The 23,867-nt window shown below is 47.5% G+C and overlaps 5 protein-coding genes across 5 annotated transcripts; 3 read left to right on the top strand and 2 right to left on the bottom strand.

The window, feature by feature from the left end:
• Positions 1 to 2,807: 2,807 nt before the first annotated feature.
• On the bottom strand, positions 2,808 to 4,298 carry FMAN_15294 (uncharacterized protein; the record flags this gene model as incomplete). Its single annotated transcript, XM_041824882.1, has 2 exons — positions 2,808 to 3,416; positions 3,462 to 4,298. 2 exons carry the CDS (start codon positions 4,296 to 4,298, stop codon positions 2,808 to 2,810), a joined length of 1,446 nt encoding a protein of 481 aa, XP_041690318.1.
• A 4,461-nt stretch (positions 4,299 to 8,759) lies between these two features.
• On the top strand, positions 8,760 to 9,887 carry FMAN_15293 (uncharacterized protein; the record flags this gene model as incomplete). The annotated part of the gene is made up of 1 exon (XM_041824881.1): positions 8,760 to 9,887. One exon carries the CDS (start codon positions 8,760 to 8,762, stop codon positions 9,885 to 9,887), a length of 1,128 nt encoding a protein of 375 aa, XP_041690317.1.
• Positions 9,888 to 10,542: 655 nt separating this feature from the next.
• On the top strand, positions 10,543 to 13,932 carry FMAN_15292 (uncharacterized protein; the record flags this gene model as incomplete). The annotated part of the gene is made up of 1 exon (XM_041824880.1): positions 10,543 to 13,932. One exon carries the CDS (start codon positions 10,543 to 10,545, stop codon positions 13,930 to 13,932), a length of 3,390 nt encoding a protein of 1,129 aa, XP_041690316.1.
• A 1,429-nt stretch (positions 13,933 to 15,361) lies between these two features.
• Positions 15,362 to 16,750, bottom strand: FMAN_15291 (uncharacterized protein; the record flags this gene model as incomplete). Its single annotated transcript, XM_041824879.1, has 2 exons — positions 15,362 to 15,832; positions 16,598 to 16,750. 2 exons carry the CDS (start codon positions 16,748 to 16,750, stop codon positions 15,362 to 15,364), a joined length of 624 nt encoding a protein of 207 aa, XP_041690315.1.
• Positions 16,751 to 19,022: 2,272 nt separating this feature from the next.
• FMAN_15290 (uncharacterized protein) lies at positions 19,023 to 20,234 on the top strand (the record flags this gene model as incomplete). Its single annotated transcript, XM_041824877.1, has 1 exon — positions 19,023 to 20,234. One exon carries the CDS (start codon positions 19,023 to 19,025, stop codon positions 20,232 to 20,234), a length of 1,212 nt encoding a protein of 403 aa, XP_041690314.1.
• Between the last annotated feature and the right edge of the window lie 3,633 nt (positions 20,235 to 23,867).

Genomic DNA, 23,867 nt, shown 5'->3' with positions numbered 1-23,867 from the left:
CATGCTTCTGCGCGTTCTGCTAAGTCAAGAATGCATAGGAGGTCCGGCGTCCAGGGATTGATATGGTTCAGAAAGCCATACAGGGCAAATTATACATGGCTGAGATAAGTCGATTCTAAAGACCAAGGGAGAGGTCGCGGTAGCCCAATCTGGTGCAAATGGTTGCTTTTTATCAATCCACTGGATATAAAACTCTATGGCTTGCATATAGCTGCATCACTCATGAAGCAATACTTGCTGTCGAGTTGTCGAATGCCGTTGGATGAAGCCGAGATTCCATTTTTCCAGATTCCCTCATGCTTATCTGTCATCGAAGAATCACCATTGCTGATAGGTCTGTACCTCTTGAGAGCGCCACAAGGTCTGGTCTACGGCGATATTGCCGCGCGAGGACTTGAGATGACCCGTGATATAAAATCTCATGGAGACTTCCAGATCAAGAAAGTCCTATTTTCGCGCTGGCTTTAGGGTAGTACTTTCGCAAGATGCAATAAGCATCCGTACTTGGCCGCTGGAGTTCTAACTAATAACTGTACTGAGGCCACCTGGCAGATCTGGCAAGATATTATTCTTACCGGCCATTTAGGTAAAGACAGGTTATACTTATCGCAGACTTGTTGTCGGCGCTTAGACAAGAACCACCGTCTATGGCTTAGAGCGTCTTGACATCTGGGAGTCGTCATTCGAGATGAACACCGACATGGAAAAGGGAGAATGGAACCAGCAAGTCCATTGCTTCTCTTCGTACATTAAGGGAATCGGCCCTCCTGAGAGAGAGAATTGGCTCTCAATGTACGGATCTCAACCGCTAGCGCCACCTCGCCAGATCCTGAATCGTATCAGTTTCTGGGATCAAGATCTGTGAGGAAAGAGTTCACAATCACGCTTTTCTTTGCAGGGCTACTGTCGGGCTTTTCGATGTGCTCTTTATCTATGAAAATGGATAATAACTTGGCGATAACTGCCAAGCATGCTCGGGGACACCTGACATGCCTTTCACTGAATGACTAGGAGATTGACTTTGGGGATGAGCGTTGTAAAGGACACGAGACAGAACTAGACCGCCTACTAACTGAAATGTTGTTTCCTAATTGATGATTGTGTCTCTGAACCTGGTAGAGATATTGTTATCATAGACTCAGTGGAGTGTCTGTGATAGAAATGACCTAGTATTCTTAGCTTCCCTCCTTGTCTCTTCCTTGCTCTCGAATTCGCCGACTTAGTGTTCATACCGACAAGAATTGGAACCTCATGACGAGCAAGTACGGTAGAATCAGATTGTCGTTATTGCATGATGAGGAAACTAAAAATCATTCTTGTTTCTGCGTGTTAAATTACTAAAGCGTTCTTCCTTTATAAGGAAAGATATCGGGTTATTGCATCATCGGGGTAAAGATCTGGTAACCCAACCAGATGCAGCCCGTATCAAGCCGCTTTATGAAGAACTCTTCTGCTATGTAGGTCGGGTTGGGCTGTATCTGTCGTTAACATCAGATCTTTTCGCCGTTGACCAGATGATTGGAAACTGGGAAATGATTTTCGATATGGCGGGACTATCCACGACCAGATGTCTCTGGTCAGTGATCGGATGTAGTGAGCCTCTCCTATTCATTGGCGGTCTCGGCTCCCAGGTCGATGATGCGAGACGAGAGACTAACGCAATGGTGCTGTCAATGACTTTCCCGTTGGAAGAATTCGTCGCCCAAGGTAAGGGTTTTCGTCAATCTTTTGATCCAACAAAGGCATTACAAAACTCCTCTTCACACTTCACGTGGATATTCAAGTATCCTCCTTGGCCAAGTGTTGAGGGGAAGTCGTTTGTACCGACGACAACGAATAATTATAGTAACTTAGCCACACGAAGCTGTGCACTATCGAGGTGTATGATCTCCTTAGTTGTCAGGGTCACTATCCCTCTGTCGCAATCTGATAACGACACTTCCCCACCATTTACCTTGAAATATGAGAAAAGCCCCGACGATATGCCTGACGCATCGGAGATGGAGGGCTTTTGGTATTGTTGGTGCTAGTCCGCTTACTACTGGGACGACTACGAGCTGCAGCATGTCTCGATAGTACTTCAGCTCCTGTCTGGTTATCGCTGCTCCAGGACAAGCCTGGAGCTTGAAACGAGCGGGGTCAGTTCGGGGCGGAATCTGTAGCGACACGGAAAGGCACTTGGTGACAATAAGCGAAGGCCGAAGTTATCGATATACTTGTGATGCCACTCGCAGGGCTCCAACTGTTATTTGTATAGTGCTGCTCTCGTGCCTCTACAGTGATGTGCGTACGGACAACTGAGAATTTAGTCCTGTATGCTATGGTAGACAATATGTCTAATCACAGCGAACGCCACAGTTGACGTTACCGTGACAGTGAGACTGTTTGATCCGTCAAGTGCCCTCAATGTTGTAAAGCTTATCTTGGGCAATTGTGTTAGGTAGCTGGTATACTGCCCGGATCGCGTGAGAGTGAAGCACACCGTCTCGAAGTGAGAACCCATTAGCGTTATGGAATCGTGTCAGCATGGCCTGGGATGATGCCTACTGTTAATAGAAAGGGCTGAAAGTATTGCAAAATGATATTAGATCTTCTACCATTCTTACATTCCCCAGAGACTGAAACCAGCTAAATAAGCTAATTCCTCAAGTAACCCTATCAGTACATTATAGTCTATAAGATTCCCAATATAAGTAGTTATTGTAGTATAGCTCTTCTATAGATTAAGAACTTAGTGCTTAAGTATAGGTTTAAGTAGTTGTAAATCTACTAAGAATTAAAGAGCCTAAGCTTATAATTATTTAATATTAGACTAAACATAAAATATAAATAATATAAAAGAAACCTAAGCTAAATAAGATATAAGTATAAAAGGTAGAAAAGAATATAATATAAAAGACAAGCAAGCCAGATAAAATATAAATATAATTCCAATTTTCAACAGGAGGTGTATCCCTTGCAGTTAACTCTGGCTGGGACCTGAAGCCAACGACGTGCTCTGCAGCGGTGGTGGATTGCTTGGGATGCGGCAGCGGCTCCTTGAGAAGTCCAACTCTGCTCCTTACCGGCCTTATCCCTACGCGACCCGTTTGAAACTCCAAGGGCGTAAGCAGGACACATTGATTAACATGCTCATGCTTTGAGTTGCTAAATCGGGTGTGGCATCTCCAAAGGTCCCTAAGAAATCGGTTTGGATGGGGAGTCTTTGCCATTTCCCGGCAAGGCAGAGTGACTATGAACTCTGGTTTTAAAACATTACAAACAGCTACAGCCCAGTTGTCATGATACTGCAGATTATGATATGTTGGGTCGTTTCGGTACTGATGTGGCGCCACTGCTATTACCTGTAGTGGTGTAGGAATTAGAATATTCTCAAAACAGCCTCTATAGGAATGAGTTGTTGGCTGCACTGTACGCTAGAAGAAAGTTAGATAAGAAGAACTATAAAGTAAGTAACGTACCTCATATATAGTGCCAAGGATCGGTCGCTCAAAAATTTCATCACGTTCCATATGGTATGGCGGATACAGCGAGACACGGCCAACATAATCAATCGACTGATTTGTTTCGAACAGGATCCCCAATTTCCTGAAGAGCATAAGGATGTCAGGATGAACCCCAATCCACCTAGGAGGCCCCTCGATGATAACAACAATATTCTGCCAAGGTGATGCAACCTGCTGTGCGAGTGCCGCAACATGAATAGAAATAAAATTCCATTGCGTTTCGAATTCATTAGGAGAAGTGAAACCATCTACTGGGATATAGAATGCGATCTTGATCTGTCTGGGTGGTTGGAAGCGGCTAGGCCGAAGAATGTCCTGAAAAGCGAATTCACGTCCCGGGAACGTCAATGCCGTGAAATGGGTCGTGGAAGATTCAAGGTAGACCTCGTCAGCGAAAGGGTCTGGTATATCCTCTGATGTACTCCAATGAAAACTCAGACTAAAGGCATCAAAGAATTCTGAAGGTACTGTAGACGGGGATGGGGGACGTTGCTCTGTCATGACTGCTGCTCGGCGCCGTCGTCTTAAGCAGATGTCGCGCCACTCTCCCTCTATCCCCCTATAGTAGGTTTCCACGTTCCTGATGCACTCCCACACCGAAAGTCCGTCCTCTTCGGCCACTTGATACTCGGAATGATTATTGTAGACGTTAAAATGCGCTGACTCCGAAATTGAAAGCTGTGCAGAGCCAGTACTTTCTTTGTCTTCAATAATAGGAGATGGAACCCGTGTAGTAGAACTTTTCCAATCGATAGATGCTCCATCTAAGTCGTTCTCAGTGTATGTCGTCATATCTTCTAGAAATTTCTGTAGGATATAGTCATCTCGATTTGGTAGCTGTGCCTGGAGTTGGTTGATCTCTTCCAAATTTGAGCCGTACCATCCTTTATAGCTGATGTATCAATCCGGATCTCTGTTGTGTCTGTTTTTAATGCTTTAGCCGTATGCCTAGAAGAGTCAGCCTGGGAGGTTAAGTATCCTAGGCACATGTAGGCCTTACAGCGCAAGCATATCAAGAGCCAATTCCAGCGCCGCCTTATGAGCCTCTAAATTTGACCGCAATTTCGCAACGTCTCCTTGGCCACTGATAGCCCAGCTGGCCTTTGTCTTTAGTCGATTGTTGCCATATTTCGTAACACAGCCCTGCAACTCGGTGACGACTAGATGACAGTTGGACAAGATATTTGAAACATGGTATGCAAGAGTGTTAGGAAATGTCTTATCCTCGTCAATTGCATCTCTGATGAGCTCAAGGACTGTCTGTAGGGAGAGGAGCTCTCTTGCTACTTGATCTAGGTCATTACGAGCTTCGCGACAGGTACGCACGAAGCTGTTGTAAATAAAGAAAGCGTCCCGATAGTCGAGATTAGACCTACACAGCCTGTGGTTATTGACAAAGGATCCATGTTTTATACGAGATGTTTATTGTTAATTTATCTAAAGCTGTGAAGTTCTTAAATGAGGGGTATTGGCGTTGGCTTTCAGCTGACAAGGTTGCCACGACGCCTAATTGGCTGCGGGCTGTAAGGCACAAACGAGTACCTCTGCGAATAAGATATGATTATATAAGCCTGTTCAGAGGCTAGGCACAATTTAGCCAGCATACGGGGATTTTGATCTATATAAAGTTTTGCTTTTAAGTCTTTAAACACTCAATTTTAATACAAATACTACTGAGACTACTAGACTCACTATATTTGTCTGTCGATATTATGCAAAGGTGGCGTAATAACGCCTGGCGGGTCATTAAAGAGTCGTGAGATGAGAACCAGGACCCAAGTATCCTGTCCGCGCTATACATGTATGGCATAGAGTTCTTTATATTCACGTTGGCCAGACTAAGTGGTGCGAGCCGGTCAATGATATCACAGAGGTCATCAATTGATTGCATCAACCTTGCGTGAAATGACTTATATGCTAATGCTCCCTAACTTGGTGTGTTCGCAGAAGCAGTCTACCGTATTGAAACAAAGTGCCGCATCTACCTGATGGTTTCTGAAGACGTGTCAAGCTGGACTACCTCTTTGCCCAAGGCAATCGTTTGTGGATGGGGTGGCTGTGGGGGTAACTGCACCACTATCAGCCAAGACAAACTGTGCAGCTACATTGCAATGCTAGTGATTATATTAATTCTTACTTATGGTTGTTTATTCACTCGGTAGAGCGTGTCTGCTACTGAAATAGCTTCGAGCATATTCTCATGTATTGTCGCAGAAGTAAATCAAAATCTTCATATTTGCTGATCAGGCAACGCTATGAAACAAGATAATCTTGTCGTCAAGCCATCCATCTCTCTATTTCTCTACCACTTAGCAACATGTATACAGCATCTAGTCTTCACTACCGAACCCTCACAATTATGCCCCGTCCTAAAGGAGAAAGTCTCTCGTTCATCCAGCCGGCAACTATTTCAGGGTCCAGAAGCTTCTCCTTCAGCTGAGCTATCGCAGCATCGAAATGACGAAGTTCAAAAACTCTCCCTCCGATCCAAGCTGCCAGTCGCACCCACCAGCCAAGAATCATTGTATTGTAATTCTCAACCGCCACTCGGATCTCATATCGTAAAAGGTCGAGGTACTCCGAGCGTTAATCGACCTGCAGGTAGGTTGGCGAGATCTGATAAGGAAGCTTCGAAGCGCTTTGGACTCGGTAGAACTCTGTGACGAAAAATTTCCATGGGGATTCATCGTTTGACTGGAAGGCAGTTATGGGGGGTGCCGATCCCTGTACATCAGTCAGTAAACTTGTTTTGAGTAGAAGATGAGTGACACTTATGGTGGAAGTCGTGTCCGCGTGCAAGACTTGAGGTTGAGGCTGAAACGAGAACAGGGGAGCGACATTCTCGTCCATCTCATTGCTTCGCAGCATGGCCTTGATCGCAGCAAAAGGCTTTTGTGGAAGGCAAATCAGATTGTACGCATATTGAAGGTTACAGAGCTGTATTCGAACTTCAGTGGATATAGATTCATCTATCCTTGGTAGCAGCGCTGGGAGTTCTGGTCTTGATAGTGCCTACCCATCGAGACCGTTGAGTTCCGCCGGGCTTTGTTCACCATGACCCTCTGCTTGAGTATGAAGAGAGGATAGACCGGCAGGGTGAATTTCAGAGATGTTGGAGCGCTGCATCGTGATGGCTGGGGATGTGATCGCGGTCGTAGAGGAGAGTTGGAGTTGATACAAAGATGAGTTGGGAAAGAGAGGCAGTAGTCATAGTCGAATATCTGACTCTGGGAGAATAAAATGGCGGTGGGTCTACCATTTTTGACATTTACATCCAGATACAGGTGATGCAGAAGACATGACACATCTTCGGGTTGACACAGATGGAAATTTCCGCAACCTATTAGAAAGCGGTGCCTGGCATGTGACAGTGTCTGGTTGAGGACGCTACCCCACCACATGGCGCGACAGGGATCAATTACAAGACTGAGATTTGGGTGCTCTATCGGCTCTGGCTTCGACCTCCCCGTCTCTCTCTCCACACTTGTCCCGTATACTAAGGCTGAACAGGGCTAGACAGCTGTGGTCCTTACGATAGTGTCAATACGCGTAATTGCTGCAGTCATCGTGGTGGTGATTGAAGAGCCAGACCTGATGCAAAATGCCAAATGTCGATGTGACCTTTAACCTAGCGGTTATGTACTTTGGTAGTCTGCCACGAAGCCCAGGAGACCCGCAACCGAGCTTGCTTAGTCAAAACTGCTGCTCTTGCTCAGGCTCTGGTCACACCTTGCTCACTGACCATTACCTTTTGAACACCTGAAATTACATAAACCTTGATCATACCTTACGCGAGCTGCACACCAACCTATTATCTTTCAGCTAGTTGTTTCCGAATTTGCACCGTATCGTCTTAACTCCATGCGACCCTCGCCATGGTTTAGGATCTGGCTCGACACGCCAGGGTCGAGGCGCAGGCAGACTTGAGCCCGGTTTCTGGGGACCCTCTTCATCCTTCGAAACCCGAATACCTACCTGCCTGATGCCTACCCGCTTTAGGTCGCGCAGATCTTGGCATACGCATCTCAGGTCCATAATAGCGCTAGGCGCTCAGGTCATATGTATTTATGAGTCAATGGTCACTGATTCTTAATCCCATCCTAATATTTACCTACTCAACCCAACTAGACCTTCCAGAAGTTTTTCTACCACTCGTACTCGTGGGGTTGAAGCTCCCGCTTCGGAACCGACTTTACTAAGTTCACGATATCTTTTTTAGGACGAAAAGGTACCTCGCGTGGAAATCTGAGTACGAGAAAGTCTATGAGACTTTTGTCGGCCTATATCTCTCAAATCCTGCATCAGAGCCGGTCAGTTTGGCCATGATAGATACGGGATTGACAGAGAACACTACGCCTTCGAAGCCCGGGAGGATAGAATCAAAGGGAATCAAAACTGTTACAACGAGGGCTAGAGGATTGTGCCGGATAAAAAAGGGCACGGGACATTCGTGGCGAGGCCCAGCCAAGACGGGGAACTGGGGCAGCGATTTTTATCACTTAGGGAATATATTTAGAGTTCTCTTTATATATAAGATATAATCATTATTAGATAGGCTTATAAAGCTTATTTTATGTTAGGTAGCTAGTTTCCTGCCTAAATTAACTTTATTAAGAGTGCTATTTTGAGTTGATAGATCCTATAGCTAGTGGCTTACATCACGTGCCTCACACGTGGCGAGTCTTATCCTTGACTATGCCCCCGACGTAGGGCTGTACGTTATCAAAGTTGCAGACGAGAAGAACACGATACTAGATGCAAGGGACGCGTTCAATGTGAGTGATGTGTGGCCTGTCATCTGAAAACTCGCTATGCACTACTTAGCTGACGGTGACTAATAAGCCTAGGCTCTTATGCACGCCGCTGATGTCTGGGCGTGGATGTGATCTAGCTGGCCGGCGGCCGCGCCGAGCGATTGGGGTGACGATTAAGGTGGGAAAAGGAACCTCGACTGGGCTGATTACTGGCTTAGGCTATAAGTGAGGGGAAGCTATCAGCCACAACCTCGCGGCGAGGTCCCCACGAGAAGCGGGCACCAATTAACGCACAACCGCACCCACCTCTCAGTCACCGCCACGTAGCCGCTGTCACTCTCCCAGTAAGAGCCTATGTCAGGAGAGCACATCAACCGAGCTCCCCGCTGAAACCAATGCTTAGCATGTTGCTGGCTATTCGTGTTGCACTCTCTCGTTTCGTGCTTTCTTCGCCTAACAATCTCGTGTTTTACGACTCTGCCGTAGCGAGTTGTCGACAATGATGGACCACAATTTGTCAAAACCACCACCTCGCTCTCGAAGTGAAGTGACCATCGCGGTACTTTGCGCTCTCAGCAAAGAGTTCAACGCCGTGGTAGCAGTATTCGACGAATCCTGGGAGTCCGCCCACTACGGCAAAGCACACGGTGACCCCAACACATACACCATCGGTCGTCTAGGCCCTCATTATGTCGTTGCTGTCCTCCTTGCTGGAATGGGTAAGGTCCAGTCGGCGACGGCTGCTGCCGGCGTCCGCTCCAGTTTTGTTGGTATTCGACTTGGACTTGTCGTTGGCATATGCGGCGGCGCACCCAAAACACCCGACACGTCCGAAGAAGAAGGTGACGAAATCTTGCTTGGCGACGTCATTATCACGAATAAACTCGTCCAGACTGATTTCGGACGACAACTGCCAGATGCTGTCTATATTAAAGACACACTCGACGACAGCCTCGGCCGCCATTCTTCTGAAGTTCGCGGCTTCCTCAAAACCTTGGGCACTTTTCAGATTGCAAGAGACCTCCGGAACGACACGGCACGTAACCTGACGGATCTGCTTTCAGTCGATGGGTTCGAGAAATTTCGCCACCCAGGGTTTGCTCGAGATAAACTGTTCCCATCGGAGTACCGTCATAAACACCACCAGGCTGGGAAATGCTCCGTTTGCGACGGTAGTGACAGCGTTTCGGGGAAAGTCTGCGATGTGGCTCTCAACAGCACATGCGAGGCACTGGGCTGCGACGAATCAGGTCTAATGGTTCGCTCACGCCTTACCAGTCTGAAACAGAGCGAGACTATGAAACCCGAGCACTACAAACCCGTCATACACATTGGTACTATGGGATCTAGTGATCAGGTGATCAAGTCGGCATCCCACCGGGACATGTGGACCTCGAGTCACCAGATCATTGGCTTCGAGATGGAGGGTGCCGGTGTGTGGGACTCGTTCCCAACAATAGTTATCAAAGGAGTCTGTGATTACGCAGACAGCCACAAGAACAAATCCTGGCAGGGGTACGCATCAGCAAGCGCCGCGGCTTGTCTAAAAGCTGTATTGAGACGGTGGACGCCAGTAGACGAGCCAACGGCTCCTATTGTTGACATGGGTTCGTCCTCACACACTTAATCGTAACTTTCCCACCTTCCTGATGCTAAGATCTGCTGTAGAGCAACGTGATCAATCGATTCAGAGTTTCTTTTTGCAGCCATACAAGTCACAGAAAGACCGAAACGAAAGAGCAGCGGTCGGGACTTGCAGTTGGGTCATGGCCAACCCTTTGTTCCTAAGATGGCACAGCAATGAATCCAGTGATGTCTTTTGGGTGATGGCAGAGCCTGGATCCGGAAAGTCGGTGCTTGCGAGAGCCATCATTGACCGTGGCGAGCGGGATGCGGAGTGGCTCTATTGCTACACTTTCTTTCGGAGAAAGGGGGACGCAGGCCAGAACAAGGCGACGGACGCTTTGTGCAACATTCTACATCAGCTCTTCTCACACCACCAGTGGTTGATTAAATACGCAGAACCCTTCGTAAGAAGGCACGGGCCAAAACTGTTCGAAAGTTTTGACCTGTTGTGGGATATTCTGAGCGAAATTAAGGCCTGTGAGAACCTCGGTAGTGTGATTTGTATCGTGGACGGCTTGGACGAGTCCGGGGCTCAGAATGATCAGGATGATCAACATAAATTTCTCAGGAAGCTTAAGGAACATCAGGTCAACAGCCATTCGCAGAGCCCCAACGGCACTGTTTTCAAATTTCTGGTATTCACCCGGCCATACGTCATGATCGTTCGTGAGCTTCGGGAGCTTGGCGAGGATCTCACTCGACTTCACATCGCCGCCGAGGAGCATATGGGCGCTATCAGAGAGGATATTTCCCACTACATTGACTCCGAGATGGCCCGTGTCAGACTGAAGCTGTGTCTCTCTGACGAGGTCTGCTCAGTGGTTCGAGCCAAGTTGGCTCAGAATACGAATCGCACATATCTGTGGGTCAGTTTGGTCTTCCGGGAGATTGAAAGGTCCAGAGGCAAAACCGTCAAAAAGATCTTGAAGATGATCGATGATCTACCCAATACAGTCGAGGGGATCTACGAGACCATATTAGAGGACGTAGAGGACCGAGAAGAAACAGAGAATCTTTTCATGATTATTCAAGCTGCCAAGAGGCCATTGAGTCTAAGTGAGATAGACGTGGCAATGGAGCTTACCGGGGAGTTGACCCGGTATGAAGACTTGGACCTAGAAGGGGATGAAGGTCGAATGGAGTACATTCGCCAAGCAAGCTGTCTTCTAGTTCTAGTTGACGAGAACAAGCTTTACTTCATACACGAGACCGTATCTGATTTTCTTTCTACAGCGCCAGGCCCTGCAAAAGTCAAACTAGGCTCTGAGTTGGGCTCCAGGCCCTGGAAATCCACCATATCACGCAAAGACTCCCATGCAACCCTTGCTAAGCTCTGTCTGGCATTCCTGCAGCTTGAGGACTTCACGAAAGCTGGACTTCGCCTTCAGCTTTTGTATAAATATAAGGATACAGGGCATCCGAAGACAACGGATTTTCCATGGACTATTAAATCCTATCATCTAGGCTCAATGGAGAGCTTGGTCAAGAGGCTGGTCAATGGGGAAATGCTTCCAGATGGTACTATCAGTGTAGACTTGACCAAATCAGTCAGCGTTCATCCAAACCATCCATTTGGGGAACACTTGAAAGAGATCAAGGCGCGCTTCTCTTTCCTGGAATACGCTGCAACCTATTGGCACATACATGTAGTTGAGGCGGATATGGAGCCTGATGACTTCATGTTGAGTCTATTTGACATCGACAGTCCTCAATATGCGACCTGGCTCCCGATTTATTGGCAGACGGCGCCACGCTACGAGAGAGCGCATCTGTCCGCTTCGATTCTCGCACTTTGCTTCGGTCATCGGCGCGCACTGAGCCGGTTAATAGCCAACGGCTTAGCTGTCGACGAGCGGGATCCCTTCGGTCAAACGGCACTACACTGGGCGGCCAAGAGAGCGTCAAGAGAGGACCTTGAGTTTCTGATAAGCCAAAAAGCCGTCGTTGATGCCGCTGACAGCTTCGGGAGGACCCCGCTTATGGAAGCTGTCATTGCTCAGAAGCAGGCACACGTGGCCATACTTCTTGATCATGATGCCGATCCAAATCTGCAGGATCATATGGGCCTTCGACCAATCCACATGGCCCAAAATAGTGTTGAAATAGCAGCAAACCTACTCGACAAAGGGGCCGAGATCGAACCAATGGATAGAGTTGGAAGATGCCCAATAGACTTCGCAGCCGAGGGCAGCCATATCAATGTTCTGAAACTTCTCATAGACCGGGGTGCCTTGCCTCAGCCTTGGACTGTCTTCAAAGCAGAGGAATGGCAGAACAAAGAGATTAAAAGCATTTTACGCGGTCGAATGAGAGAATTAAGCGTCGCAGCCGAGAGAAATGCACCCCCGACCGTACAGATGCTGAAATCGATCAAGTCGAATGACACGGGAAAACTTCAAGCAGTATTGGATCGACATGCCGATGTGTTGGCCGCTACTGACAGCGAGGGCAACAATGCTCTCCACGTCGCAGCTACTAAATGCAGTGTCGAAGTCGCCTGTCTACTTGTTCAACGTGGCATAGATCCAAACGCAGTGAATAAGGCAGGAGTCAATGCCCAATTCTTTGCACAGGTTGCAGATAATCAACCCATGATCGCATATCTACGGGAAGTCGGCGTGCAAGGATTTTGTAACGCCAAATCAAATGAAGAGGACGTCATCTCTGAACTGCGCGCTCATACGCAGATTTTGAAAATACCACCCCTAGTAGCCGCGATACGTCTTGGGGCAGCTGATATTGTGCTGCGTCTGCTTGAAGAAGGCGAAAATGTGAATCAAACTTGGGGGCCGCTTCAAAAAACGCCAATCTTTGCTGCTATTGAGCGGGACCAGAAGCTTATCATAGACGTTCTGCTGGGATTTGGTGCCGACCTCGACTCTCGGAATTTCCTCCAGCAAAACTTGCTTCATCGCTGCATCCTTACCACCGGAAGTCCATCGCTTGCTGACTTTCTTGTTCAACGCAATGTAAGCATCAATCACTTCGACTACCACGGAATGCATCCGTTGGATTACGCCCGGAAGCTTGGGCTGGAAGAAGTGCAGCAGGTCATACAGCATAGGCGAGATGACGAGTTGAGAAGCGTAAGCTTGCAAGAACTAGACGTGCTTGATGTTTCCCATTTCATCACTGCAGCCACCAGCCTCCTTCAGGCACAAAGACGAGGCATGGATGTTTGTAAGTTCTCTAATCGTCTCTTACGCCGTCGTCCTCAACCAGGTGTACCCGAAGAACTGGTATTTTGGGAGGACCCAGCACCAAACCCTGATGAGCAGATGACCGACCCTGTCACTTCTTCGCCCGGAAACGTGTCTCGGATTCCATACAGATCATCTCAAGGAGATTCCTTGGAAGAGCACGCGGACCCAGAACAAGACGAGCCGGTCTCAGTTAACAAAGACACTATTCCTCGATGGTTTGAACCTCAGCTGCAGGCAGCGGCTGTCATTTTCTACAACCTACTGTCCGACAAAGCAGAGCTAAGCAAGGACCAAGTGGTGAGGGACATGAATCGAGGATCGCCTACGGTTGGTGATTTGCTTTCAATTCTCGAGGTATGGAAGTTGCTTGCAGACGAGGTGCCAGATATGGTGGACCCGTATCAACGACCAGAGAAACTAGGTCTCAATGACGGCGAGGACCACTGGCCAACTCTTGATCGCTTGCTTAACTTCTTTTGCAATCGAGTTACGGATCATGGAGATGATGACATTGCCAACAACGACAATAGAGACAACAGCGATGCTGAGAAGATAAGAGCAGTTGACAATATGGAGCAAAAGAATTTGAGGCAAATTGTAACAGAATTGAACTCTAGGCGAAAAGATCCAATGATGCTGTACTTGAGGTACCTGGAGGGACGAGACTCGGATGACGAGGAAATGTACTTAACCGATGAGGAGATGCAGGAAAAGATCCTGGATGAGGCGGCAGCACGGAGGACACAGAAACCTTGGAACCGGTATACGTACCTGTTCGTTCATGAAAGAATACGCAAAGGGGTTCGCGCCTATGTGCATGACTACAATGCGCTAACCCCATGACGACTTCTTATACTGGAGTAACGGCGTTAAGTATTACAGCTTGTAATTAAAGGGCTGTGACTTAAATTTAAAACTTGTACACTATATTTCATATTAAACTATATTTGATCCCGGCCGAGAAAACGGGTCTGAATCACTAAGCCAGTAGCCCGGGGCCTGAATGGCTCTAGCCTGGAGGCGGGCTTTATGCCTAGAGCGTAGCACATAGTATGATGCTCCGTGTTAGCACCTGTACGGTGGTCTAAGGGGGGCTCTGAAACAAGCTAGGCGCTCAGCTCAGGCTTTGAAAACCTACCCTGGCTCACCCCTAGATCACCTTCTGCTCAGGTAAAAGCAGCGCCAGATCAGGTTCCATGCCAGAAATGGATTTAGACGGCAAGACTTGTCGGAGATGACTATAGAGGAAAACACCAAAAGCACCTACGGTCGCGACTTGATTTCGTGAGTTTATACGATGCAAGCGACACCAAAAAGCTGCGCTGCATGTTGGTGCGACATGCGAAAATCTAGACATGCATTGGCTTTCTGTTCTGCAAAATCCTGCTGTGACGACCATGATTGTGTCAATTTGTCTAAAGCCGAGGCCCTGACACATAACGTTGTGCTGCACCAGTGCAGACTTTCTATGACAATGAATCTGACGTTGATTGAGAGACCCTTGTTTTCTTCAATTGAAGATGGCGGTCGAATTGGTTACAGCTAGCCACCTAAATCGCCAGTAGGTTTGATCTGACGAACCACAGAGTGCGAGCTGCGAGTCTGCAGTTCTACATGCCAACATGGTCCTAGGAAGAACGCCGAGAATACATCTCAAAATCCGGATTTTGTTGCATCTGAGATTAGCATATCGATTTGCAAATACGTTTTGACTTTGAAGCTCAAAATGTCTTGGGGTTCTGTCATAATTTAGTGCGTGAGTCAATGTAGGCGTGAGGTGTGGCTGGATTGCTCCCAACCCAGCTCCAACCCAACTCCAACGACGCGACGCGACGCGACACGCTGGTTGTTGGTCAGATGTGACACCAGGAGCGGAAGCACCGAGACCAGCACGTGAGAAGACCACTGCTCCTGAAGTGAGAGGGTGGAGATGCGCTGTTGAAAAACTGGAATGCCAATTAGACAGCATATTGAGAGTACCAGTCTCACATTTTTCTTTTCCCAATCTCATTTGGATGTCAAGCAAGTAACCACGGTCGGCTTGAACTTGATAGCTCACCTGAGTCGCCTGCTTCATGAAAACTTTTATCTCAAATGGATAATGCACTGAAAGGTATTTTGTCGTTTTGATGCCTATATTTTGACATATCTACACTTGCTCAACCTTATTTCGTGCCTTCGTTCTTCCGACCGGACACCATCAATCAAAAAGAGATCAACCGAACAACCATCCACCAAACTCCGCCCCGCGCTAATCAGCCCACGCATCACTTCATCTCCCGAGCATCTCCCAGCTTCCAGTCCCATTATCCCCTATATCAAGTTGCTGCGCCTCAACAAGTCGATCAAGAGCACGCATGTGCGCCTCTGCACGCTTAATCCTCTTCTCAGCCTTCTTGCGCTCAAGCGAAACCTTCTTCACAGCCGCAGCATTTTTTGATTCCTCCTCGGTTGGAGCATTGCTAATGCCAAAGCCAAAAAGAGCGAGGAACAGGGCGACGATAGCCACGAGGGCGTTGACTATGGCTCTCATTGCTGAAGGTTGATGTTCATCCTGGGTGGTGGCAATTTCCTGATGCTGGAGCTTTTGCAGAGTGGCTTCGGCCGTTTTGATATCTTGTTTCGCCTCTTCGATTTCTAAGAGACTGTACAGCCGGAGTTGGCGGATTTGATCACTGCTGAGATTGACGAGAATGTTGCGCGCTGCGAGCCGGGATATTGGGACCTCATCCTTGGCGGATCGCTATTCCTCCAAGGTGGGGAACTTGACTTGTCGAGATGGCATTGTGGTAATAGTCTGAGAATCCAGCCTTTCTTTGAGTTTGCGCCTGTGCTTTGTCTGTTTGGATGAGAACTCAGGGTGGAGTTAAGGTAATGTCAAAGCTGGCTTTGATGTTTCTTATTGCATGTTTGTGAAGGTCGCAGTTGACGTTTGGAGGATGACATAAGCGGGGAAGAGGAATTGAGCCAATCAAAAACCTGAGGCTCGCGGGAGTTCAACAGCTGTTGGCAGTGCAAGCCCAGAAAGGCTATGACGTTACCAAAAGCCTACAATTTAGACTTTGAACATTCGCGTCGACCAAGATGGGTTATGATCGTAGTTTGATGAATCTCGGCATTGCTGAGATCTGTGTTCAATGACCAGCGTACCATACTCCGTCAACCTAAGCCATCTGGCGTCGTTGAAGGGTTGCAGGAATCCTGAAGAGTAATAGAGACTGTTTTCTGTGTGACTTGAGGCTGTCCAAGTTGAGGAATGAGTCCGCTAATGGTTAGTGGAGCCCCCCAGGACTGCCCTGGATCATTTACGTTAAATCCGTGGTCCACTAGACTACCAGTGCACCATGTTGCTCGGGACCCATACTTGTCAGACAGGGGTGACAGAGCGCAGCGGACTCCCACGGAAGAGCAACAAGATGGCCTCGGCTATTCATGGCTGCCTGAAAGTCTGGGGAACAAATTAGTTGTTCTGGTGAATTGCGTCGCAGAATTTTCTGATTGACTTTACAGCTGGATGCCAGGCTTTAATGAGATTGTTAAGAGGCTTGTCGCTTAGAAGCAAGTTTGAGGACTCCCATGAAAAAGCCCAGTTGAGATAGTTCGCTTGACCAGGCGATTTAGATTTGACAAGAAAATCTCTAAGTGTACCAGCAAGAGACATTATACGTAAGTTAGTAAGTGGAATAAAAGCCATGCATTGATATGTCGGGACTGTGATATAAATATACTACTAGATGGCCATTTCGTGTGACCGTAGGTCCCAAGGTTGTGAGATCGGTTGCAAGCTGTGGTACGAAATCACATAATCTTGTAAGATATCAAGGGTAGCTACATTCCGATGAGACAAAATGGCAGTTCTATCACTAGGAAGACATATCGACTCTTGAAGTAAAAAGAATTTGAATTATTGTTGAGCTCCTCTGATGTCTGATCAGCGAACTGCCTTTCGATCAGTGGGCTTTACGAGAGTAGAAAGATATATGATTCACGCTTGCATTTTATAAGGAGCGAGTCACTGTCTTTTCACGCGATGCATTAGATATCAAGATATGCAAAACTCAACTAAATCCTCATCTCATTTAAACAGACTTTTTTATTGTCGCTTGCAAGCTAATTAGCTGTTGATATTGATGAAAGTGTCGGAATGATCTATGGAGAGCACTATTGCGGCGGACATGCTTGGTGAGCTTTTGAAAAAGTCGTGGCCGGCTGAAATGGATACGAGGTACTGGATCTAGTCTGTCGCTTTTCCAGACTACGCGTGATGTTTGACAGAGGCAGTGGCCTTTGGACCATGTCACGTTGCTGAGACTAAGAACTGAAGTTCTACGGTAATGGTATTGAGTCGAGAGTCAGTCTAGCCGGCCCGCAAGGCTAGCCAAGCGGAATTCCGCGATGACTTATTGAGGAAGCCAGCAAGACGGACTGAAAGGGCGAAAATACTGTCAGAATTTTGTCGGACACAGATGAGTGGCCACAGGTCTCAAGATGGGAGTCTTATGGAAGACGGTGAAAGATAATTACTTTGAGAAAACTGTAATATAGATGAAAACAAAAAGCCAAAAAGAGACAAGTCAAGAGATTTAATCAAGAAAATTAGCATCTTGATGAATTTGGTGTTTGCTTGGCAGGAAATGCTATTCAATGTCTTATTCAGTACGCCTAGGAGTTAAGAGTAGGCTAAATATTTGAACAAATAAAGAAAGGTATTGAGCTAAACAGTAGATGCAACTGATACTGGGGATACAGGGTCAAAGTTAATATCTTAATGCCATTGCCTGGACATGCTGCATATACGAAAACAAGCTGTGCCGAAAAGAATATGGCCGCTCCTCAAGCCTTGCAGCATTATGGTGAGTATGCCGTTAATTGGTTTGTAGGTTGCAATAGAGTACTGGGCGCTATGATTTGTCGCAAGAGCAAGCAAGTTATTATAGGAGTAGCTCAAACAGTGAGGGCATACTGCCGGAGCAGAGGAGGTACAGGGCTGCACTACTAAGAGCGTTGTACAAGTCGCCATCTTAGGTGTTCATACTTACAGCGCTACCTTGGTCAATAAGTGTAACCGCAGCGGGGAATCAAAGGTCCGGATTCCTTAATGGCAGTTAGCACTAGAGCCATTTTATCTCTCCTAGTTTAACTAGAGAACCTCAAACCTCAAATTAAGTATACTACTATAGCAATTACTCGCTGCGATACTCATGACGAACGATGTTCAATCTGTGGATGGCATCAGAAGGCCCCAGAAAAGTGAATATAGGAGACTTATCTGCAACTTTTTGCTCAATACACGTGATGTCAAGGCATATGATCGGCGAGAGGTGCATGGCCAAAGCCTTAGTAGTTACTCCGCCCTAAAGCCAGATGTGTCAGTGTCTCCACCTTAAAGAGGACAGAAGTCAATAGAAACGAGATGTGATGTGTCGGTAAACATTCTGCAGTCTTATTGTAATCCTTCCACTGTAGGTTCCCATTCATTTTGTTTAGCTATATGGTATCATTTTAAGCTATTTCCTGCGACGACGAAGACTCAATCCATAAAGAAACAGACGAAGACCATGCAGGCGTCCTCTGCAGCCTCCAATCCTGTAGATCCGATAGACACTTCCCCAGTTGCTTCATCCCCTCCTGGAGCTACCCCAGACTCGGAGGAATCGGAAACGGGCCTCGACTTTTCAAAGGGCCGAACGATTGCTCTAATAACTTGCATCACCTGCATTACCGGTATTGGAAATCTACTGGCGGGCCTGCTTACAGTTTGCATTCCTGCCATCTCGGCTGATCTTGGGATACCGCCAGCGCTGCAACTCTGGCCAGCTTCGGCTTACGCTCTTACATGTGGTTGCATACTGCTTTTGTGTGGCACCATCTCTGACGCCTTGGGATGTCGTCGAGTTTGCTTCGTTGGTTCCTTGATCCAAGCCGCCAGTGCTATGGGCTCCGGACTTGCCACCCCGTCGGGACAACTGATTGCGGTACGGTCTATTACCGGCGTTGCGGCGTCACTGTGCTTACCTAGTGCGGTCGGTATCGTGTCTCGCAGTTTTCCTGCTGCGAGCAGACCTCGCAGTCGAAGCGCTGCCTTCTCTGCCATGGGAGGCGGCCAGGCTGTGGGCTTCGGGCTGGGGCTTGTTATGGGCGGTGTCTTTAGCGATACAGTCGGTTGGCGCTGGGGGTTCCACGCCACCGCAATTTTGAATTGTGCTGTACCGGGCCTTGCTCTCTGGGCGTTGCCACCAAGCATCGACGACGGTCCTTTCAGCATAGCCGTGATTGGTCGCCTTCCGAAAGAAATCGACTGGGTAGGAGCCGCCATAATAAGTGCCAGCCTGGCGCTGCTATCCTACGAACTCGCTGTCTTCTCCGGGACGCAAGCAGAACGGCAAATACGCCAGCCGCTCAATATTGCGCTGCTATGCCTGGCGCTGGTGTTACTGCCAACGTTCGCCTTGTGGATGCGATTCCAGACCCAACGTAGCCAACCGGCTTTGATCCCTAACAGTCTTTGGACGAACCGGTCATTCACCGCTGTATGCGCCACAGTTTTTTTGGTTTGGGGTTCTCTCAATGCTAGTGAGCAATTAACCACCTTGTATCTTCAAGATGTGCGCGGGGTTTCAGCTCTGACTTCGTCACTCTATTTCCTTCCTGCGCCTATTTGCGGTGCGCTGATGAATGTTGCTGTTGGCTTCTTTCTCCCCCGCATGAACCCAGCATTAGCAGTGGCTGCCGGCTGTCTTGTCAGTGGCATCGCACCACTTTTGCTAGCGACTCTATGTCGCATGGATGGGCCCAGTTACTGGAAGGCCGTATTCCAGGCTATGGCTTTGAACCCGCTCGGGGCTGACCTAGCCTATGTTATCGCGAACCTAGTGGTGACTGCTGCCTTTCCGGCTAGGATGCAGGCTCTCGCAGGGGGTGTCTTCAACATGACCTCGCAGATTGGGAAGAGTGTTGGCATCGCAACCACAGCAGTCATCGCTCAGCAGGTGACTGCACAGACGCAAGGCCTTGGAACGGCAGAGGCGGTCTTGCAAGGCTATAAAGCTGGTTGGTGGTATAACTGCAGTATGAGTTTTATTTCAGTCTTTTTGAGCTACTGGGAACTCAGAGCCATCGGTAGATTGGGAGAAAAGAGGGAGTAATGAAGCACTTCTGAGATTGTTATATAGTTTAGACTGAACCTACTGTATCAACCAAGCGTTAATATGTTGTCGGTTGGAGACAAGCATGAGTACGGTAGGGATAAGTATTCATACACACAGGACGACTTCCCTACACCTTTTTCGTCATTCATAAAGCCCCAATACTTAGCAATGAAAGACTGAGAGGACACAGCAAACTTCATATTCTAGCTATTAAATAGCACCACATAGTGGTCCCCGTAGGCGCTTAAGCATACTGAATACCATATCTCATGGGCAGTCATCCGCTGATCAGTCTATGGTGTCATGACAGGAGACGGTGTCTCGAAAGCTACGGCTTTTGAATATAGGCTATTCTACGGCCTCTTCAGCCGTTGCCACTAAATTTCATCATTTCAACAAGAGCGCACCTCCCAATGGAAATTAGCCGCGGTAGCCTTGTCCTGATATTCGCCCAGAATCTACAATAGGCCCTTGCACGTAGAAAGGGACACTATGGAGGCGCACCTATCACATGGTGACAGACAACGCACCCTCTCATCGTGCTACTTCCATTCGACTTGAACTTGGCTTGGGACATCGTCCGTCTTTCGGCTACATAGCCATTACAACTTTATTCGTATCTTCGGCAGGCTTCGCTCCTTTCGTCATTATTAATTGCTAATTGCGAGAAAGACTAGACAGATAGAGCCAATGTGGTGTTCGTGGAAGACGATGCAGGTTATCTCCAGTGATCTAGAGAGACTGATACCAGAAGTTTTACGGTCCGAGAATGAGTTATCTGGGACAGCCACATATTTGCAAAGAGAGACCATAAGATAATCTCACATATATATTGTCACTGTTCGAGGTATCACTTCAGGGCCAGAGTAGATGATAGATGCTTTAGGTGACCTTGGGATCTGGTTTGAACTACTGCGTTTACAACTTGGTGATATCTGATCCCATGTCCTCGACTTATTTGTGATGTCAAGGCCCTCGAGACATTCTTAAGCTTCTTTATCCTACCTGTGTATCCACTTTCTTCAATATCAAACCTGAGCACTCTGGCACTAGACATCTCAACCAAAGAGGTTGTTGTGACCATGGATGTAGTAGATTTGCATCCTTAGTCCAAAGAAGGTCCTCTCACTATCGTAAATCTCTTACATCACAGAAACCACCAATATTTTCACGGCACTTTCACTGTGAGATGCTTGCATGGATTGCGCCATATCTGCCTCGGTGCGGGCATCCAGTTCTAGATATCATCAGAAGACATCTCCTAATATAATCAGGAGATCCCATCACTGCAGTGGTGCCAAATGGTCTTGCTCTCGGGCAAAGAAATGGCTAGGAACCCGATGCCACTTTTAGAGTTAAGGTCCGACTAGATCGTGAACGGAATAGTGCTATTCCACAAGCCGCAATGTTTAGTCACGGCCGCGTTTGCGGAGCTCGTTAGTTATTATTACATGCTGTTGCCGAGACTCAGTTGATTCTCGTACACTTGTAAAGGCCACTTGATGCATTTGCAGGCTCTCTACGTCAAATTAAAGCTTTGGATGAAGCGGCGCTTAGGCAAGGTAGCCGCTGATGTGACGGGTGTTGTCAAGGAATCCGTGGACACCATGTCCGGTGAAAATATTTCCAAAATTCATTGTTCTGGATGGAGCCGCTTCTCGATCTTTCTTGTCCCCAGATCCGGCCCAATCTCTGAAAATTGGGTCTCTTCACTGCCAAATCACGATTCATAGTAATGGGTCTGTCTGAGGAAATTGTTCTGATGATCAAGCCACACGACCAAGTGTGACCCAAGACAGTATGCGTCCCGATGAGCCTGCGAGACAGAATCTCAGTGATTGCATCTACCATCAATGAGAAATAATGAATGATCTACAGTTAACAACCAAACGGGGACAAACAAATACGTACCAGAAGACTGGTTGTTACTCTTGCTACTGCCCAATACGAGAGCTAGAACGACTCATATATGCTTACTTGCGTGCTTGAGCCGGCATACATCTATCCTCTGCTGTTTCATGTTTACTGCAAAATGGTAGAAGCATGGTTAAGGTGTTTTTTTAATAGATGGCAGTGCAAATCACGATAACGGTACAAATCTCTTGCATCTCCTTGAATCTTCTGCTGCAGAACAAAATACGTAGATCATGAACCCCATTTTCGTCCGCGACTATATGGTCAATAATACCACTTTAGCGCACTCTCTACGTCTCAGCTCAACTTTACTACCCTCTTTCCCTTCTCACAATGGTACAAACTCTAAGGTCCTCTGATCCATACTTTGGCTGCCCCAAAGATCCCTATGATGGATCACTGTTGGGCCATCAACTGGTCCGTCAAACTGTGTCAACGCCTTGTCACCTGTAGATGTGCCTCCAATTAAGTCGTGCCATCGTTAACGCCCAAACTGTGGCCGAGGCCCAGATAAGATTTGGCCACTGCAGAGTAGTCGAGCTCTGTTTTGACAGTGACCGCTTCGAGTCAGTAAAAGCGTCTACTGAAACAGCATGTGCATGGCAAGCGGCTGCAAGATCGTGTAAAGGCCAAGAGTGCATAGCACAAGGATAGTAGAGACAACTATGAAGATAAAGTCATGTATAAAGGACGGAACCTCAAGCGCTTATTTGACATGGTGCTTGGGTGCCTCCGTGGTTCTGGCCTGGCTACCGGACGGCATTGGCACAGTGGTGGTATTGCCGAGATTGTTCAGTAAAGAGCAAAGGCACTTATGATGATCTCCTTGACGCTTTGGCAGGTTAGTAAATGGACCTGAGCAAAGAGCAGAGGGGACCTACCGTGTTTCCCCAACACTGGAGTTGGGAAAGTCTGGACTGAAGTTCTAGATCTTGTATTCTGAGTTCCAGAACTTCAAGGCGATCGCATGAATCACTGTCATTTTCGGCTTCCGGAGATGAGTGCTTCGTAATGAGACGCTCCGGACTCCCGATGTCGCCACTTATCTTGGTGTTAGAGGGAGGAGACAGAGGATCATGGGTTGGCGATGAAAGAAGAGTTTCAGCAAGAGGTTCGAGTTGATCATCGTTGTTGGTGTCAATGCCGCTGGTGGGAGTTATGATGGGAAATTGGGTCTGAGACTGACGATACAGTTGACCTGTACCTGGTGAAATGGCAGTTCTGTAATGGATCTGTTTGTGTAATGATATTGAGGTTCCTTGAAGTGCAACGTCGTCACAGAGCAACTTCAACGAGATCAGGTTGAGGTGTATAGGAGAGAATTGAGAACAGTTCTGTCTGTTCAGATATGGTAGCCTTGATTGAACCGACAGCGCGTCTGACGAAGAAGTTACTATAGATCAGTCACTGGTTTTCCAGACGACGTGCAGTGGCTGTCTTTGTCTTGCATTCGCGACACTCACCTTCAGCGTGACATCCTTTGTCGTTCTCTGCAGCTTGACCTTTTTGAAGCTGTCACTATTGTCTACCTGCAGATTCACGTCACCACTTGACTATCATTTCATTTACTAGCCCTCGATCCAAAATCCAAAGAGCTATGGTAAGATGAAAGGATGTCTTGTGTTGTCTGTCCTTTAAATTCTGCAGTTTGGCTTCTCTACCGGTTCCGCCATTATTCAACTGGAGAGTCTTGCTTCACCGCTTGACTACCACTTG

The sequence above is a fragment of the Fusarium mangiferae genome (assembly GCF_900044065.1).
Source record: "Fusarium mangiferae strain MRC7560 genome assembly, contig: FMAN_scaffold019, whole genome shotgun sequence".
Lineage (NCBI taxonomy): Eukaryota > Fungi > Ascomycota > Sordariomycetes > Hypocreales > Nectriaceae > Fusarium > Fusarium mangiferae.
Note: the sequence above shows the minus strand (reverse complement) of the source record. Positions and strands in the feature narration are given on the sequence as shown.